The following is a 14,668-nucleotide window of genomic DNA, read 5'->3' as shown; positions in this document are numbered from 1 at the left end:
GTATATATATATGTATGTATATGTATATATATATGTATGTATATATATATATATATATATATATATATATATATAGATAGATAGATATATGTTTATATTATTATTATTATAATACTTCTGCCTTTTCCCTGCATTGTCTGCATTTCACCGATAGATGGCGTAGAAGAGGCTAAAAAGTGTGAGTTTTAATACTTTGTTGGCTTGTGTATATGCCAGTCCCCATAATGGATTGGCGAACCGTCCAAAATGTTCGCAATGGGCTCCACCCCGCGCCCTGTCTGTGATAAACGATGACTCAGTGTCGTCGTAAACATAAGTAACCGGCGGTTGCTAACACCCTAAGCAGTCGACGTCGCTAGTTTCCCTTAGGTAATGACATCACGGCCGCAAGTCAGAGCAAAGTACCTTTTTATTTCATTTAAAATGTGATGAGGAGTTACGTATATACATACGTATCCAAGAGTAAAAATAAAGTCGCAGTCAAAGAATTTCGCCTATGGTGAGTCAGGGTAGCTCAGCGTTGCGGTATGTGATATTATCGTACCACCTTTTCCTAATGTAGCTATTTCGAAAATGTGTCTGCAAAAATGTAATAAAATGTGGTGCTGACACATTTAAAAAAAAGAGATGGTACGACATAATACTTTTTACCAGTAACGGTACAGTTTTTAAAAAAAAAGGTTATAAAAAAAGAGATGGTACGACGTAATACTTTTTACCAGTAACGGTACAGTATACTGTATCATCAGCGAATGTGAGAATCTCACACGCAGCATTGCCACCAAGTAATTAGTATTGGGAACTAACTCGTGTTAGTACACGTTTTTCATGTAATCTACGACTGTTTTGCGCCCCCTGCAGGTTCTGTACCGTGCTGGAGTTCTGCGAAGGGAATGACCTGGACTTCTACCTGAAACAGAACAAGCTGATGTCAGAGAAGGAGGCTCGCTCCATTGTCATGCAGATCGTCAGCGCGCTGCGCTACCTCAATGAAATCAAACCCCCCATCATTCACTATGACCTCAAACCCGGTGAGTCGTTTTTTTTTACAAAGAGTTGTAATATCGTAAACTCAAGAGATTAAATATGCGTGACGGGACTTTGTTGAATGGTTCAACAACATTTTTAGAAACTGCAGAAATGTTCGCAAATGTTTCCCCATTTGAACAACATGAAAGAAGCATATCGACAAATTTGCCTGAAATTTGTCGAAGGATAAAAATTTTGCCCGACGGAAAACGTAAACTTTTGATCAGTGAAACTTAAAGATAAATATGTATAATACCTTTGGATGACTAATATATTTGCAACCATGTCTCTTAGTGAATGAATAACCCGACGAGGCTGGTGTAATGCCCGGTGTTAGGGGATATATTTTTTTTTTTCACCTGTGACTTGTTTCAACTATGGTCTCACAGTTTGTTACTGCATGTTATATCAGGAAACATCTTGTTGGTGGATGGTACTGCATGCGGAGAGATCAAAATCACAGACTTTGGCCTCTCAAAGATCATGGATGATGATAACTATGGTGTAGATGGGATGGACCTAACATCACAGGGCGCTGGCACCTACTGGTAAATGACACGCATACATACACAATGAAAGAAAAAAAAAAAAAAATAGACACCGACCAAAACACTCATCTTCAACATCTTCAGCTCAGCTCATCTCTTCTTCTGGCAAATCTTCCATCTTCCATCTTCCATCTTCCATGCTGTCTTTCACCACATCCGTAAATCTTCTCGGGAGTCTTCCTCTTTCATGGCAACATCCGATATCCTTCGACCAACCTTTTTTTTCCCCCACCTCTCAAGTCATTCACCTCCGCCTTACTCGTCAACACGGATATATTTTGTTTTGCTCCCGCTGACCTTCATTCCTCATTTCTCTCCGAAGCAAAATTTTACCCGCTCTCTACTCTCACTACAGAACGTCAAATGTCATTGGCAAACGCCGTGATCCATGGAGCCTCCTGCCTGACCTCATTTATCATTACCATATCAAACAAAATTAGGGTACTGATCTTTAATGTACCTACAAACACCACGTGTCGCATGGCAACGAAACTACTGTCTTGCTGGCCTTACGTGTGCCCCGCACACCCCTCACATACTTCTCTGCCACTCCCGACTTCTCATACAGTCCTGGAATACCCAATCTTTAAATTGCTTTTATTGCGTTTGAAAAAAAAAAAATTTGGTTCACATCGTTTAAAGAAGGCTTAGTAGCTACTTTTTTACTGTAGTAGTCTCCCTCTCCCAATCACTGAAAAAAACTCTTTCAAATAAAAGAATAGATAAATACGGTGTGTATGTTTTGGCAGGTATCTTCCTCCAGAATGTTTTGTGGTGGGGAAGGAGCCACCCAAGATTTCCAACAAGGTGGACGTCTGGTCTGTGGGAGTGATCTTCTTCCAGTGTCTCTATGGACGCAAGGTACAAGGCCTAACAATTGCACTAGGGCCGGAACGGTACATGTATTTTTTTTCCCACAAACAGTTCGATACAAGAGGTTTGGTATCAAATACGCGGGTACCAAAACCAAAACATATGAAGGGGAACCTTGTTAATGCACATTGTTCGTTCCACCTTCTGCCTAAAGGTTATCAGTTTTACAAAGATTAGCAGTCAACATGTCCGAGCCTCATATCGTTATTGGAAGAATATATGTATGTATGTATGTATATATGTATATATATATGTATATATGTGTGTATATATGTATATATATATGTATAATGTATATATGTATGTATATATATATATGTATATATGTATGTATATGTATATATGTATATAGATATGTATATATGTATATATATGTATATATACACATATACACATATTCTCTGAAGAGATGCACCAATTGCGATATATATATATATACTGTATATGTATGTATATATGTATATATATATGTATATATAAACATATTCTCTGAAGAAATGCACCAATTGCAATATATATATGTATGTATATATATATATATGTATGTATATATATATATACTTCAGAAAATAAAAAAGTCATTAGAGACCAGATGATGACGACTTCCAGAATAGTACAGTAAATACTTCTAGAGTACTCTTTAAATTGAAAAATGCTGGAAAAAGTTCATTTTCTGTCCTTTTCCTGTAGCCATTTGGTCACAACCAGTCTCAGCAAGATATTCTGCAGGAGAACACCATCCTCAAAGCCACTGAGGTCCAGTTTCCTGCTAAACCACAGGCCAGCACAGAGGCCAAGGTAATGTTGTTTTGTTCGTTATGTTGTAGACTTACAGAAATGTATGCACAATTATCTGGATTCTGTCGTGTACAGCTAATTCCAAAAAAAAAAGTGTAAAGAAGAATGATGCTGTATTCACCTCCAGATAACATTTACAGTGATACCAAACAAACCTAGCCTACGAACATCAGTTTCGAACAAATTTCTGCTTCGTTTCACGAGCAATGCTACAATTCGGAGACGCGCGCGCACACGTGAGGGGTTCCAATCCTCGCCCACACGAGACACCCGGCGACTCGCCCAGCAGCGTCCCAGTTCTCGTGCATTTAGTATCCGAACAACAAGTGGTTAGCGTAACGCTAACACTGTTCGTCATTGAGTGTTGATACTCTTTTTTTTTTTTTCTTGATTTCATTGAATTCACTCCTTATTATGGCTCCCAAAAAAACAAGTGAGCGCTGTTAGTAAAAGTGATGTTAAGAACCCTAAATATATTATATATTTTTGTCTCAACAAAATATATAACATATATTTTGTTGAGACAAAAATAAGGAAATAATAGCTAAACATGAAAATGGTCAGATCTCTTAAAAAAAAAAAAAAAAAAAAAAAAAGTTTCGAAGCCAAAGAACGGATTAAAAAAAAAAAAGTTAATTGCAATGGGTAAAAAAAAAAGATTGGGGTTGCGAACATAGTACAAAGAACGAACGAAGTTTGTGACCTGAGGTATCGCTGTAATTATCTGAAGCTGTACGGTGAAAAAAAAAACCCGACCACTTTACCGCTTCGTTGGCGTATAAGACAGGAGTTCCTCTGACTTGGTTCGCTTGCCTTCCGCAGGCATTTATCCGCCGATGTCTCGCCTACCGCAAGGAAGACAGGTTTGACGTCCATCAGCTTTGTTCGGACACCTATCTACTCCCTCACATGAGGCGTTCTAACTCCTCCGGGGCGCTGCAGCCTGCCACCTCGTCTGTCCCCTCCTACTGACCGGATTTCCAATATGACCACCAGGACCCTCTGACCAGATCTGTGGCGGGATTATTGGAAGCAACGATAACAAAACGTGGATCTTCATTTTTTTTTTTTTAAATGGATAAATATGCAAAAGGGAAGTAAGAAAAAAAAAAAAATCAAAACAGACGATTGAGAATTGAGAGGAAACGCAGAGCTGCTGTGTTGCCGTTTTCTTGAACTCCTGCGGAAAGACGACAAGGGAACGATAAAACAATGGAGTACAGACGGACTGAAAGAAGAGAGAGAGAGAGAGAGGTTTCCTGGAAGTTTGGGGAGCAGGAAAACAAAATTAAAAACTTTGAACGGAGACTTTTACTAATTGATCCTCCCTGGAGACCTTTTGGACAACAACTGTAGACGCTCCCTATTTTTCCCGCCCATCTATTCCCATCTCCGCATTTGACGTCGGGAGAAAGATGTCATATACGGCGCGCAGTCATAGCTTCTGGAGTTGATGTCCAGAAGACATCGGATGACAGATGCCTGCGTGTTCGCGAAGTCCGCTTCCTGTTTTGACACTGCGGGTTAACTAGAATAAAGAATAAAGTTATAGCTACGTGTCGAGAAATTTCTGTTTATAGCCACGGAAGCACAGAAGTGGTGATTAACTGGGGGGGGGATAAAACCATGATGTGATTTTTATAAGAAAATAATGGACACAATTTGCATTACCTGATCCGGATCGTGACGATCCGGACTTGCAGACTAGACGAGTACTGAAGACTGTTAACGCGAACTTGTGCTTCGTCTCCTCCTCCGTTCGTACGTCATAAATCATTTAGAACTATTTAAATTGCGATGCTGAAATGGAAGGTTCGGTATTTCTGCTGCATAGTACCAGGAACTTCAGAACTAACAAGTATTTTGTCTGTTTCCGCCATGATGGAGAGCTCTTTCGAAGATGGTTCGTTTTGATATGTGGGCCGCTTTTGGACTGGCCAAAAATCAGGTCCGTCTCAGTCGGTGATTCCCAACCAATCACAGTGTACAGTGGGACGTTATTGAAAGAAAGCTACTATTTATTTACCGCAACTATATTTGTTGGGTTTTTCTTACGTGACAGCGCTAGCCGGAACACTTTGATATCTTCCGTAGCGCCGTCGAAGATGCATGCGTCTTTCTTTAATCCTGCCGGCGTGAAAGCGTAGTGTTCAAATGACCGGGCCCGAGTTCAACACTGAGTAATTTGGTTGGAGGTTCACGTTTGTGTACAGTACACGGAGTAAGACGCCCCTTTTTCCCCGCAGCTTAGACTTTGTAAAGCGTGCTTTATTTCTTCAGGTTTTTTCACGACGAATAAATTGCCTATTGCCCATTTCGTCATGACCTTTGGGCCGTCTTCCTCACTGTTGGACATGTTTTCCCGGTGAACTGAACCTGAGTATAGTATAGTCTCTACTTCCTGGTACTATTACATGCAGTGCAACTATAAATGTATTTATCGTATCACCCAAGCAATTGATCTGTAGTACTGGTCATCTGTTAATCCATTAAGTCGAGGATTGCCAAATTTTTTTTTTTTTTACATTGAATGTGAAGGAGAGTCGTCATAATAACCCTTTCATGCATGACGGTCACTACAGTGGACAGCTATTAAAAATGTCATTTTCTGCGATAAGAATAGGTTTTGATGGCAGTGTTGCATATACGCCTCTACAGTGGACGCCTGAGAATCCGCTGTAATCCAAATGACATTTTAATAGCTGTCCACCGTAGTGACCGTCATGCATGAAAGGGATGATATAGTCATGGTCAGCGTTAGAACTGCTTCCCATCGTCTCGTGTTTTCTGTTCCCATCTGAAAACCGTGGTGGCTTTTTTTTTTTTTTTTTTTTTTTTAGTTCCAGAGGTTCTCATCTATCTGCAGCTAGAGCTGGTTTTGGAAAGAAGCATTATCCACTCCAGGAGCTCCTCCATAAAAACGGGCGCCGGCTGTGTCCGCCGTTAGAGGATGCGGTAGCTGATTCTACTAGTAGCGTCGGAACTCTGTTAGTTTTCTTCGATGTTTCGAGTCCGACGGACGTTACTGTTTTGCGGAGCTGTTCGTGGAAGCTCAAGCCTCGTGTGCTGTGTGGTGACGGATGTCGGGGGGAACGCTTGTTGAGAAGTTGAAAATCCCCGTTTTCCTGGTCGTTACTGCAGCTGTTCCTGCAGCTACGAATCGAGTGGATATATCCAAATGTTGTCTTGTAAATAAAGAAACTTACTTGATGGCGTCGAGACTCTTAATATTCACGTCTTATAAGACTTTGTTTTCACTCTAATTGTTAAGGGTGTGGCCTAATGGAATTATTATTGATTTAATTGACACGTAACATACACTAGCGTACCTTGAAATAGCTTAGCCACCGATACATAATCATTGAAAAAGCTGTATGTATTTTCATACATAAGATAAAAAAATTTATATTTTTTTTCATGATATCAGACTTCCAATGAATGATAACAAATTTTCCGGTCACTAGGTGGCAGCAACTCATAACAGTGGTTTGTACAGATGAAAAAAATCTGTATACACGTTAAGAGGTTCTCAATAGTATTTTTGTCCGCAAGAGGGAGCCAAGACGGACGAACCGTATTTGAAAGCTGCAGGAGTGGACGTCATTGTAAAGATAAAGGCTTCTTAACTGTCATCTGCGTCAGCGTCTTCGTTTAGGGGCTTCGTAACAGAAGCCCGAACGAAGATCATCATCAACGAGAGCAACGAAAGCTGAACGAGAGGCGGGCGGACGGACAGACCCAGGTCAGGGAGACGCGACGACGCACGAGCCAATCAGCGTGAGGAACGGAAGAGCACTCTCAATGCTGCGTTCGAGCTCCTCTAGTTAAACAAAGCTTCCAGCTTCGTGTCTTTTAGTTTAGTTTCATTTTACCGTAAAATACCGCGATATAGCTCCAAAAATAAAAAAAAAAAATTATATAGAGAAAATGAAAATATTTTTATTACCGATAACGCTTTGTAAAAAAATCTGGTAACCTGAAACATTTGAAATACCCTGACCTGTGCGCGCATTTTTCGGGGCAGGTCTTTCCCCGTAAACTCGAGAGATTAAATATTGTTACCGTAAATAAATAATACACCGCAGTCGCAGTGCAGACCCCGCCCGTGTTATAATGCATGTAGACGAAGCAGGAACCGTCCGTGAAATATTCATCAGGTCAGGTTGTAAAGTCACTCCGATGTTCTATTTTCAGAACCGGTGTGGAGGGGGGGGGAAAAAAAAATATATGCCCATACGACACTTCTCGCGTGGTTTAATTAACTCAACCGCACGACCTCGTTTTTGGCTGGTGATTCGATATTTACGTCATATAAAATATATGTGATATACGACGACGTGTCCTTCCCTTTTGCATGTAAATGCAGAACAGGAAAAAAAAAGTTAACTTAACAGGCACCAGGTGCGACAGTCAGCGGGGCAGATAAGGTAAATTCGTGGTCATCAACCTTGCACTACCATGGCAACAGTCTGTGAGGACGATCGAGGGAGATGAGAGCGTTGAACGTAACCGGCCAAATCCGCATGAATGTGCGCTTTCTCACAAACAACAACAGAGATGCACGTGCACCTGTGAAGAGGACAGCTGCTCCCTGCTTCGTACTCTACTTAGGTCTGAACGGCAAAGATTTGATGACATCATCAGCATACTGAAGTATCGCACAAAAGTATAATGGGGTTTTTTAATGGCTGACCAGTCCTTGGAACAAAAAAAAGGGTCAGGGGCCGCTGGTAACTCCGTAATACATGTTTCTGCAATTGATTATTTATTTGATTGATTATTAAAAACTTTTAATTTCTTAGCCTGCATGGACTTTACTAAATGTCTTTTAACCTCCGCGCGGGCCGCAAAACACGGCTAGGCGGGCCACATTTGGTCCCCCGGGCCTTGAGTTTGACACATGTGCTCTATTGTTTTTTTTTGTAGACTTGATGATTCACATACTATTGTCTTAAAAATATGCAGTGATTTCTCCTTTTTTTTTTCACGATGACACAATATGTCCTAAAAAAAATCAGCATCGCTAGCTAGAAGATCAACTTGTGATTCTAAACAAAAAAAAAAAAAAAATCAGGGGCCGCTGGTAACTCCGTAATACATGTTTCTGCAATTGATTATTTATTTGATTGATTATTAAAAACTTTTAATTTCTTAGCCTGCATGGACTTTACTAAATGTCTTTTAACATCCGCGCGGGCCGCGCAACACGGCTAGGCGGGCCACATTTGGTCCCCGGGGCCTTGAGTTTGACACATGTGCTCTATTGTTTTTTTTGTAGACTTGATGATTCACATGCTATTGTCTTAAAAATATGCAGTGATTTCTCCTTTTTTTTTTCACGATGACACAATATGTCCTAAAAAAAATCAGCATCGCTAGCTAGAAGATCAACTTGTGATTCTAAAAAAAAAAAAAAAAAAAGGAACAAATTAATTTAAAAAAAAGCCGACCCCAAATCTCATTTTTCTTTCCATCACTGCAAGAGTTGCATTTTTAAAATTTTTTTTTTTTTTTTTTTTCCCCCTTCAGCTTTCCAGCCGCCATCATCACTACCACATCTCTTCCCACAGGCGTTCCTTTCAGCACCGGACAGCTCCGCTTCCTCCTACGCCCCGCCCACGGGCAGAGAAAAATAAGCTGAACACTATTGAAGGAGGGCGACACTTCGCAAGTGCCCTGTCGAGGTTTGACGGAGCGGGAATGAAAGAGCGATGGGTGCTGATATAATTTTTTTTTTTTTTTTCCATTTTTTTTTTTTTCTCTAGTTAGTCTTCGTCATCGCTGATTACATGGATTTCGCACGGAGACGTGACAGATGCTGGAGCTCCATGCGATTGGACAGTTAAGAGAGCTAAGCAAGTCTGTTGTTTTTTTTTTTGTTTTTTTTTGGAGACAGGTGAGCGTCTGGGCAGCTGGAGAATAGAGACGGAGTGATTTTTTTTTTTTTAAAAATGCGCTGGATTTCGTACGGATTCCATATCCGAAAAGGGCTACACCAGCGACTGGTTTAGGGTTATGCCTTGACAAGCATGGCTCTGCTGCTCCTTGCGCTCCTCCTGCACATCGCAGTCCAGGTCCTCGGCTCCAACTATGGATACGTGGAGTGGTCGGACAGCGACCGGGAAGACCGAAACCCGGCGGTCTCCAGCAAGCAGAACACCCACCGGGAACCGCCCCACCACCGGCCCACGTACCCGTACTCGTTACTGACAACAGAGCGCACGTTGGTCGCTCACAAGATCGAGGAAGACTTGCCAAGAGTGGTCACCGCGTTCCTCCACAGCGGAGACCCGTCGGCCCTCGGTCAGGTCACCTGTTCGAAGAGGTACGAGCTCAGCAGCCTGAAAGGTGGCCCGCAGGTCGCGTCCCACCATTCCCTCCACGGCGTCCTGGACACGTTGGCGCACGCCGCGAACTTTCTGAACACGCTCCTGCAGGCCAACAGGTTCGCGACGGAGAGCGTCAACGTGGACGTTCACTGGTACAACGCGCTGGTGCGAAGTATCCTCGAGGGCGACGCGAAAATCCACCGGGCCGTGCTCACCTTTCACACGGACGCAGCGGCGCCGCGCTCCCGCGTCTCCCTCCAGGCCGTGCGGACCGGGAATGAGGAGGAGGTGGTCGTCCTCCAAGAACGGCCGCACCTGAGGGCCAAGAGCCCGGAGTCGGATTGGGTTCACGAGTTCAAGAAGGGACGGAGGCGCTCTTTGGCCAAGAGTGAGAGTTACCTCCTGAATAGAGATCAGATCAAGTGGTCAGCGCCGTATTTGGAGTGCGAGAACGGAGCGTTTGTGCCCTACTGGTTGCTGACGTTAACTGCAGGATTCTACGGACTGAAGAACGACTCTGCTCTGGAATTCAGGTGAGGGCTGATGACGTCATCGGTATGTTAGATTAATGTTCAATTAATCAAATTTTTTTTTTTTGGAGCGGTTCTCAAATAGTGGGGCGCCGCCCCTCCTGGTGTCGGGGCGGGGACACGAGTGGGGACTTTTAGTATCTTGTCTAAGTTATGCTCGATAAACATCCATCTATTTATCGCATTCAATAATAAGGGGATTCTATGCAGAATCCTGCTCATACAGTGGGTAAAAAAAATTCTGACCCCTAGGGGGCGGCATGACAGGAAAACATTTAGAAACACGGATTTATTTTTAGGGTGAAATATGTAACAAATACCTGCTCAAAATAACTTCTTTTTTTTATATCTAAGCGCAGCTCAATTCAATGGAAGCCACTAAAAAAAAATTGTTATATAAAAACACTAAACCAGGGGGCGTCAAACATAGGGGCCGTGGTCCAAAACCGGTCCGCGTGGGCCTGCTTGATGAATTTTGAAAATAAAATATAAAAAAAAAAAAAAAATACACAAACACTTCATGTTCAGGAAATGTTTGATAAAATTATATTTAATTAAATTGCGAAGATTTATCTATTTTTTTTGCATGAAAACAAAGGGGAAAACATTCAATAAACGAACTCTGATTTCGGCTGTCCTTAATGTTGACATCAGTCTAAGACAGGCATGAGCAAACTAAGGCCCGGGGGCCGGATGCAGCCCTATCAGCTTTTTTTGTTTAATTTAATTGTTTTCATTCAATGACATCATTTATTTATATTATCATTATACTCCATCATTTCCCCCCCCTGCAATACCCACGTTTCCCCAATAGATGGCGTCAAAAAATGTATAAGCATTTTAGCATTTAGCCTTTATGACTCATGACTTTAACGCGTCATTTATCTTACTTAACACGAACGCTTCATTTATCTGCTCCTAAACCGATAAGCTAGATTAGCTAGCTAGCTCATTCGGCACCACGGCATGTCTTCTATTGTTCTCTTTAATTGTTTTTATCAGAACAGATCAGATCTTACAGTAAACCCGAGATTTGTCTTGTCTGTATTACATGTATTACCTACTTTTCACACTATCTGACAAATACTACACTCCCCCTTTTTTTTTTTTTTTTTTTCGCTAACCAGGGGGGCATCGTTCGCGTGGATGTGAACCTACAGGACGTGGATATCGACCAGTGCTCCACCAACGGCTGGTTTGCCGGAACTCACCGATGTAATCTGACTAGCATGGAGGTGAGTCTGTACACATCACACGCACATTTAACAACATTGTTTCAAAAAAAATTAGCGCATCACAACTCTTTTGCGAAATTTGAATATATAGGACACTGGGCTACTACCGTGATTTCTGGACTATTGAGCGCAGCTGAATATTTGCCACACCCACTAAATTTTAAAAGAAATTTTTTTTTTTACATATATAAGTTTTTATTTTTATTTTTAATTAAATAAATGTTTTTTTTCCGAACTGTGCCTTTAACACGACACGTGGTTACACGTTAGCTCTTTCCTGCTTCGGCGCCTTGACCATAGTCTGAATGCACAGGGGAGACTTAGCGATCTGCTCCAGGGCTCCGAAGCTAACGTTAGCTCCCGGGGGCTAACTCAATTCACCTTGTCCGCAGCAGAGGTAAACAGAAACGGGGAAGTTCCAACTACGCACACAGCCATTCACAGGCGCCGCTAGTATAACACACGGTAGCCTAGCAGAAAAGTCATTGATCGCTAGCTAGTATGAACTTCGTTAGCCCGTAAAAAAAATCCCATAAATTAGCCGCATCATTGTTTAAGCCGCAGGGTAAAAGTATAGCGACTTATAGTCCCGGAAAAATTACCTTTTCAACTTCTCTAAGAACGATTTGTCCGATTGGACGTGGTACATTTCGGAAACGAAACGTTAGCCTCGAATAGATTTCAACTGGACAAAATGTAATGCTACATGTGAGGAAAAGGGAGAAAAAAATACATCGATGTTTGTTGACATGTTTTGCTGCTCGTACCCGTGCTCTCGGCGAATGCGTTTCCCGTTGTCACTGGTTACTAGAGGTGTAAAACAAGGGGGGGGGGGGGGGAAAAAAAAAAAAAAAGGCTACAAGACCGACCGCTGTGGTGCGTGTCTTATGTCTTACGTGTGCGACTCATGTGTTGGACAGGCCTTTATTTTTCTGCAGGAGAAAAAGAGGTGGTGAATAATTGACCATGCACTTAGTCTTTGTGCCTCCCCCCGTCATAAGGTTCATTTGGATTTCTTTATTTTGCTTCCCTTGGTTTCCTTCCATTTTCACCAGTAGTCGTAGTTCTCCCAGCTGCTCAGATTTTTTTTTTTTCTATTTATACGGCCTTGTAGTACTCTTCGGATGCGTGTTGTTTGTTTGGTACGTTGTGAACGTTGACCCAGATCTGTTTTGTTTAGGCTGTTCTTCGGCGCGGACTGCCTGAAAAGCAGTTACGTCATTGCACGTGTGGTTCAGCAGCTACTTTCTGCCGTCCATGTGAGAGTCGGCGCTTAGGTTGAATCCAAATTCTCTTGAAACGGAGTCGGAATGTTAAGAAGAAAACAGCAACAACACTTGTTTTGCTAAAACAGATTTATAAAAACACGATTACAGTAATATTGGGGTCCAAAAAAAAAAAATCGCGAAGTAAAGGCCAGATAGTTATTATATTTTAAGCGCTTCAGTGCCCTCTAGCGGCTGTCTGTGTGAAAATAACGAAAAATTTCCAAGGGGACAGTAGTAGCAGATGCTGGTACACAAGCCTAGAGTGCCCTCTCGTGGTTGTCAGTGTGAAAATAACAAAAAATTTCCAAGGGGACAGTAGTAGCAGATGCTGGTACACAAGCCTAGAGTGCCCTCTCGTGGTTGTCAGTGTGAAAATAACAAAAAATTTCCAAGGGGACAGTAGTAGCAGATGCTGGTACACAAGCCTAGAGTGCCCTCTAGTGGCTGGCAGTGTGGAAATAACGAAAAAATTCCAAGGGTACAGTAGTAGCAGATGCTGGGACACAAGCCTAGAGTGCCCTCTAGTGGCTGTCAGTATTTACAAAAATCGAAGCGACGTACTGAGGGAGCGAAAGGAGAACCGCGATATAAAGAGGGACCACCGTATATTATAGATTATATACAAATATTATACATAGCTGAAAGTTGTTGACCAACACGGGCTGCCACAGGAGGCGCCATTTAGTACATGGTTGCACCTCTCAGGCTGCCACACGGTGGTCGGCACTATCCATTTGGAGGTTCCTCTGGGAATCAAACCCAGGACTCTCTGCTTGTAAGGCAGGCCCCGCTAACCACTACACCACAGAAGAATACCGAATAGAAGGGCTACACCGAAGTTTTGGAAAGCCAGTGCGAGTGATGACTAAAATCCACCGACTCTATGAACCCGCATTTTTTTTTTTTTTTTTTTTTTTTTTTTGGCGTGAGCAGCATGGGTTAAGTTGGAAGATGGAAGCAGAAAACAAGGTGACGCACCACTCCCCGTATAAAGATTCCCTCTGTCCACCGTCCAAAATTCACCCACTCTCTCCCCTCTTCTCCGCCACTTCTTTTCTTTCCATTTCTGTCACTTTTCACACTCGCCAGAATGTCTCTCCCACTTCTTTATTTTCAGCACACGGCATTCTCAACCTCCTCCTCCTCCTCCTCCTCCTCTTCCTCTTCCTCTTCATCTTTCTCTCTCTCTCTGTAAATCTCTCTGTTATTTTCCTCCCTTCTCCTAACCATACCAACCTTGTCTGTATTTTTTTTTAAAGCATTTCCTCGGATGAGATACAAGCCTCCGTCTGTTCACGGTCCCTGCTCGGCGCAGCTTATAACGCATTCAAATCGTCATAATAAGTACAAATATTACAATATTTGTGTACTCTTCGATACCGGGAGTGCGATACCGCCGCTTTTTTTTAGGATTGATATTTGTAAATGTCAGGATGAACTGGAATGCTGCCCATTTTGTGCTCAGTAGAACTGGACTGAAGGCAGCCTTCGAACTAACACTGTTAGTTCACATTAGAACAGACATGGGCAAACTAAGGCCCGGGGGCCCGGATGTGGCCCTTTCAGCTTTTTAATCCGGCCCGCAAAACTTTTCCAAATTATGTAATTTATTTACGTGATCGTTATACTTCTGCCTTTTTTTCCCCTGCAATACCCATGTTTCCCCAATAGATGGCGTAGAAAATGCTTAAAGCAACGTAGCATTTTAGCCTTTAAATGCATGACTTTTACACGTCATTTAATTTAGTTCACACGAATGCTCCATCTATCTGCTCCTGACCCGACGCCGCGACTCAAAACGTTTGCCCTCACCTGCGTTAGACAATATGTCAAAAAAACGAAGGGAAACATAGACTAAAATTATTATTAACTTTGATCATTTTGATTACCGTATTTTCCGGACAATAAGTCACATTTCTTTAAATTTTTTGGCTGGGTTTGTGACTTATACAAAGGTGCGACTTATATATTAAAATATATAATTTTACGTTCGTTATTTTCACACTGACAGCCGCTAGAGGGCACTCTAGGCTCGTGCACCAGTATCTGCTACTACTG

The 14,668-nt window shown here is 42.1% G+C and overlaps 2 protein-coding genes across 6 annotated transcripts in view; both read left to right on the top strand.

Moving 5' to 3' along the window:
* The window catches only part of LOC103396251 (serine/threonine-protein kinase tousled-like 1-B), a 16,658-nt gene extending 10,196 nt beyond the window's left edge, over window positions 1-6,462 (top strand). For all 5 annotated transcript variants that reach the window (XM_025066090.1, XM_008334269.3, XM_008334270.3 and 2 more), the window contains 5 exons: window positions 862-1,031; window positions 1,442-1,577; window positions 2,327-2,438; window positions 3,141-3,248; window positions 4,071-6,462. In XM_025066090.1, coding sequence (XP_024921858.1) covers window positions 862-1,031; window positions 1,442-1,577; window positions 2,327-2,438; window positions 3,141-3,248; window positions 4,071-4,220 — 676 coding nt within the window. In that variant the 3' untranslated portion in view covers window positions 4,221-6,462. The remainder of the gene's footprint in view (window positions 1-861; window positions 1,032-1,441; window positions 1,578-2,326; window positions 2,439-3,140; window positions 3,249-4,070) is intronic.
* A 2,315-nt stretch (window positions 6,463-8,777) lies between these two features.
* The window catches only part of LOC103396263 (probable G-protein coupled receptor 158), a 21,844-nt gene continuing 15,953 nt past the window's right edge, over window positions 8,778-14,668 (top strand). Inside the window, 2 exon segments of the mRNA XM_025052430.1 lie at window positions 8,778-10,110; window positions 11,237-11,342. Of these exon segments, the coding sequence (XP_024908198.1) occupies window positions 9,278-10,110; window positions 11,237-11,342 (939 nt within the window). The 5' untranslated portion in view covers window positions 8,778-9,277.

The sequence above is a fragment of the Cynoglossus semilaevis genome, chromosome 20 (assembly GCF_000523025.1).
Source record: "Cynoglossus semilaevis isolate Cse_v1.0 chromosome 20, Cse_v1.0, whole genome shotgun sequence".
NCBI classification, from domain to species: Eukaryota; Metazoa; Chordata; class Actinopteri; order Pleuronectiformes; family Cynoglossidae; genus Cynoglossus; species Cynoglossus semilaevis.
This window is presented reverse-complemented; position numbering and strand designations above follow the sequence as displayed.